The sequence below is a fragment of the Portunus trituberculatus genome, unplaced genomic scaffold (assembly GCF_017591435.1).
Source record: "Portunus trituberculatus isolate SZX2019 unplaced genomic scaffold, ASM1759143v1 PGA_scaffold_64__5_contigs__length_350985, whole genome shotgun sequence".
NCBI classification, from domain to species: Eukaryota; Metazoa; Arthropoda; class Malacostraca; order Decapoda; family Portunidae; genus Portunus; species Portunus trituberculatus.
The window spans coordinates 25,001-30,275 of NW_025541705.1; the positions used below are offsets into that span (position 1 = coordinate 25,001).

The window sequence follows — 5,275 nt, forward strand, 5'->3', positions numbered from 1 at the left end:
ACCCGCCGTGAGTGAGGCCGCCGCCAGCACTACCGCTGCCACTCCAAAGCCTTTCATAACAGTCTTGGTAGAAAACAAATGTGCAATTACTCTTTAAATATCACTATATTGCAGTAAGAGAAGCAGCAACAACAGTAATTGCTAGGATACTTTTATTAGAAGCAACAACTTAAGCAGTACTAACATTAACATCATTACCATCATCATCATCATCATCATCATCATCATCATCAACAACAACAACAACAACAACAACAACAACAACAACAACAACAACAACAACAACAACAACAACAACAACAACAACAACAACAACAACAAGTCGGTCACTACTACTACTACTACTACTACTACTACTACTACTACTACTACTACTACTACTACTACTACTACTGCTACTACTACTACTACTACTACTAATAGTACTAAATGGTAATGATAACATTATCAGTAATAGGTACAATTACTGTACCAGCAAAGATTACTAATTCTACTACTACTACTACTACTACTGTTTTTAATATTATTATTATTACTACTAATAATACTACTACTACGAACTGCTACTACTACTACTACTACTACTACTACTACTACTACTACTACTACTACTACTACTACTACGAACTGCTATTACTACTACTACTACTACTACTACTACTACTACTACTACTACTATTACTATTACTAGTACTAGTACTACTACTACTACTACTACTACTACTACTAGTACTACTACTACTACTATTATTACTACAACTACTATTGCTACTACTACTACTACTACTACTACTATTATTACTACAACTACTATTGCTACTACTACTACTACTACTACTACTACTACTATTACTACTACTACTACTACTACTACTTCTATTAATACTAGTACTACTCCTAGTATCACCCTTACCATTGATTATGATAATGATAATAACAAATAAATTCCAGTTACCACGAACAAAATGGTTTGTTACGCACTCACTCCTACAAATCACTGTGAGAGGGAAGTGTATGTGACTCCGGTTCTTTTTTTTTTTTTTTTTTTTTTTTTCTTCCTCCCTCATCATCAACTTAAAATTCAGAGTCGAGGCCAGTCACTGCTGGGTACTGGGGATTTCTTTCTCAATGCACGTCTAGTGATTTTTCGTGACGACATTTTTTTGCATCAGACAATAATAATAATAAAAAAAATGTAATTATAAGTATACATGTCTCTGAATCACTGAAAAGTCTACTTTTCCTTAAAAAAATGGGGGATGGATTTGAACGAATGCCCACAACTGACTGGTTTTAAGGTGAAGGCGATTAATTAGAAGGTGCGAGTAAAATTTTGAAATCTTAGTCACTGCGTTATTCAAAACATTCAATACTTAAATGTTCCTAAATTATATTCTTCTCATAAACTAAATTTGATTATTTTTATTCTATTTTATTTTATTGAATTTTATAACGTAATTAGCAGGTGAATATAACTGAATGAAATAGTAATGGATAAATTAAATTAATAAATTAAATGAATAAATAAATGAATGAATAAATTTCTTGCGGGGTACCATATATCTGAAAAGTAATTCTTGCTATATTTACTGTAAAGAAAGTCAACAGGTTCTTGCAACCCATACGGTACCTTATAGTTCATGTTGCATACGGTTTTGTGGTGCAGAAGTCACGTAAAGAGCACTATGTTATCTTATTCGCAATCACAGAGAAGTAAAGAGGTGTTGGCGGCGTGTTGCAGGCGTGTGGTGGGCTCAAGCACTGACAGTCGTCTGGGAGGCAGCAGTGCAGTAGTCTCTTTTACTCAGTCAGCAGAATAACGTCCATACCGACTGACGAAAGTTGATTCGATAGGAACGTATACATTACATCAGCTAGAAACTCGACTGTTGTAACAATCGTTGTTGTTCATATGTAAAACATACTATTTCATACCGTCTTTTGGAGAATGTTGTAGCATACCTTTCATGCTATTGTGCATATGGTTTCTTGCCGCAACATTTTCCGTTAGATACCATAAGTTTGTGTATCCGGCCAGAAAGCTGGGCGGATACTGACGATTATTCGGTATTCGGCATCCATGACGGTTAGTTCTTGTATTTGGGCAAATAAACCGGATAATTGCAAAACCAAAATAACAGTTAACAATTACCTTGAAAAAGGCACAGATAACCGTTAATTAACATTTATGCCTGTGACTGCAAGTCTAATGACACACAAATGGTGAGAATGGGGTCAGTCTCGTGAATCTCGTCCCACACGCGTTAGTGATGAGTACGGGGCGGCTGTTTTATAACTGTACATTTATACGAGTGTATGGCTTCCTTAGGGCCTAATTACACACTTTATTCGCCATAATAATCATGGGAAAGGAAAGCCTCATACGGTAACCATTATCATTTAGTAATATCTATCAGCCTTATTATTGCAACAGTAAAAATCCGACCAGATATCCTGTCGGATATTATTGAACTATTAATCATATCTGGTATCCGGCCGGATAGTAAATTTAACTATCCCTAATATATATATATATATATATATATATATATATATATATATATATATATATATATATATATATATATATATATATATATATATATATATATATATATATATATATATATCATGCATCATACAAGGGGAAGAACTGCCAGGGGCAAGAAAATATTAAAGGAAAAAAAAAACTCACTAGAACTGCAGTTTCCCTAGAAGATTTGGAAGAATTACCCAAAAACCTGGGAGAAATGTCTTGACACCTCTCTCTTAAAAGAAGTCATGTGGTAGGAAGATGGAAATACAAAAGCAGGTAGGTAGTTCAAGAGTTCACCAGTGAAAGGTATGGAAGATTGAGAATACTGGTTAATTCTTGTATTAGAGGGTTGGACAGAATAGACGAGAGACAAGAGGAAGAAGAAAGCCTTGTGGAGCGAGGCCGCAGGAGGAGGTTGAATATGCAATTAATAAGATCAACAGAGCAATTTGTTTGGAAATGGCGATAAAAGATTAAAAGGGATGCAACATTTCGGAGGTGAAAAAGAGGCTGGAGACAGTTAGTCAGAAGAGGGGAGTTGATGATACGAAAAGCTTTTGATTCCACCCTATTTAATAAAGCTGTATGAGTGGAAACCACCCCCCCCCCAAAAAAAAAGGAAAAAAAAAGAAAACATGCGAAGATTACTCCATAAAATGACGGAAAAGGCCCTTTAAAGAGTTAGCAGTTAGAGGGGAAAGAAAAAAACTGGTGGAGACGCCGCAGAACGCCTAACTTCATAGAAGCTGTTTTAGCAAGAGATTAGATGAGAAGTTTCCGTTTAAGATTATGATTAAAGGACAGACTAAAGATATTCAGTGTGGAAGAGGGAGGCAGTCTCATGGAAGAAGAGGGAATAATTGTCTGAAATGTTGTGTCGAGTTGATAGATGGAGGAATTGTTTTTTTTAAAGGTATTGATGAGATCTAAGTTTTTTTTTTTGCCCCAATCAAAAATCTTAGAGAGATCTGAAGTCAGGTGTGTGGCGTTCCTGCGGGATTTGCTGACTTCCTGAAGGGTTGGTCGTCTCTGATAAGACGTGCAAAGTTGTACGGGTGGTATCATCAGCATAAGAGTGGAAAAGGCAAGGAGTTTGGTTAAGAAGGCCATTAATCAATACTAGAAAGAAAATGGGTGATACAACAGAACCCTGAAAAAACACCACTGTTAATAGTTTTAGGATAACAGAGGAAATCTTCCATGGCTGACTTGAAATAAAGTTGCAGAGAGAAGGATAGAAACGGTAGTAGGGCTGAAATCAAAGATTTGTGTCAGACATTATCAAAAGCATTCGATATGTCTAACGCGACAGCAAAAGTTTCACCGTAATCTAATCTCTACAAGAGGATAACTAAGACATAGAAATGAACACCACAAGATCACCAGTACAGCGACCTTGACGGAAGCCATACTGGCGATCAAAAAGAATATTGTGAAGAGACAGATGTTTAAGATCATCCTATTGAGGATAGATTAAAAACTTTAAACAAGTTAGAGATTAAAGCTATAGGACGGTAGTTTGAGGGATTAAAACGGTCACCCTTATTAGGAACAGGCTGAATGTAGGCAAACTTCCAGCATAAAGGAAAGGTAGAAGTCGATAGACATAGTTGATAGAGTTTGGCCAGTCAAAGTGCAAGTAAAAACGCCTCATTTCTGATCTTCCTGAGATTTCTGATTGGGACAGAGAAAATTTAATAGCCTTCAATGCTTCAAAAACTCATTTTCTTCATCTATCAACACGAAAAAACCTTCCAAAAAAATATCAAGTCTTCTTCAATTACATTGAGCGGTCGGTACCTATCTTTTACACCGCATATCCTAGGTCTCTCCTTCACTTATGATCTAAACTGGAACCTTCACATCTCATCTCTTGCTAAAATGGCTTCTATGAAGTAAGTTTTCTCAGGCGTCTTTGGCATTTTTTTTTTCTTTACCCCTTCAACTGTAAACTCTGTACAAGGGCCTTATCCGCCCCTGAATTGAGTTCTCTTGTCATGCTTGTCGTGGTTTAAACTCACATAATTTTATTAGATAGGGTAGAATAAAAAGCTTTTCGTCTCATCTCCTCTGACTGACTTTCTTCAGCCTCATTCTCACCGCCGTAATGTTGCATCTCTTGTTATATTTCATCGCACTTTTCATGTTAATTGCACTTCTGATCTTGCTATCTTGCTAACTGGATGCTTCCTTTCCTCTCAGGCCTCGTTGCACAAGACTTTCTTCTTCCTTAACCAGTAGTCTCAATCATTCAAACCTTTCTCTTTTAAACTCTGGAATTCCCTGCTTGTTTCTGTATTTCAAACTATCTACGATTTTGTTTTTATTAAGATGAAGGTTTCAAAGTATATTTTCATGATTTATGGATAACTCTTAATAATGCCAATCAGAACACGGATCGAGTGGTGTTTGGCGCAGCTAATGAGCGGTCAATTGGAGCTCCGTTTGCTTATAGTTGAGAAGGTACAGATGATTCTGGCTGCTGTTGTACGTTGGTCGCTTTTTCTGAGTGGATGTGTACCGCCGCAGTCATCTTGAGTCTTCTGATGTCGTTTTCTTTAACTAAGATGGTGGTGTTGCTTTCCATGTGATGTCGCTTCAGGATGAGTCCGTGATAATTCATGTACGGTAGTCAGTCGTATGGTGCCTTCCTGTAGGTGAGAATATTTATATAGATTGAACAGCAGCCAGCGAAACATCGCATGACTCTTAGAGAAGACAGAGTACAAGCTCAACAAC

The 5,275-nt window shown here is 36.6% G+C and overlaps 1 protein-coding gene across 1 annotated transcript in view; it reads right to left on the reverse strand.

Moving 5' to 3' along the window:
* The window catches only part of LOC123501001 (three-finger toxin 3FTx-Oxy6-like), a 7,893-nt gene extending 5,981 nt beyond the window's left edge, over positions 1-1,912 (reverse strand). Inside the window, exons 1-2 of the mRNA XM_045249556.1 lie at positions 1,631-1,912; positions 1-63 (exon numbers count right to left, since the gene is read on the reverse strand). The exon at positions 1-63 is cut by the window's left edge and continues 81 nt beyond it. Coding sequence (XP_045105491.1) covers positions 1-63; positions 1,631-1,642 — 75 coding nt within the window. The 5' untranslated portion in view covers positions 1,643-1,912. The remainder of the gene's footprint in view (positions 64-1,630) is intronic.
* Between the last annotated feature and the right edge of the window lie 3,363 nt (positions 1,913-5,275).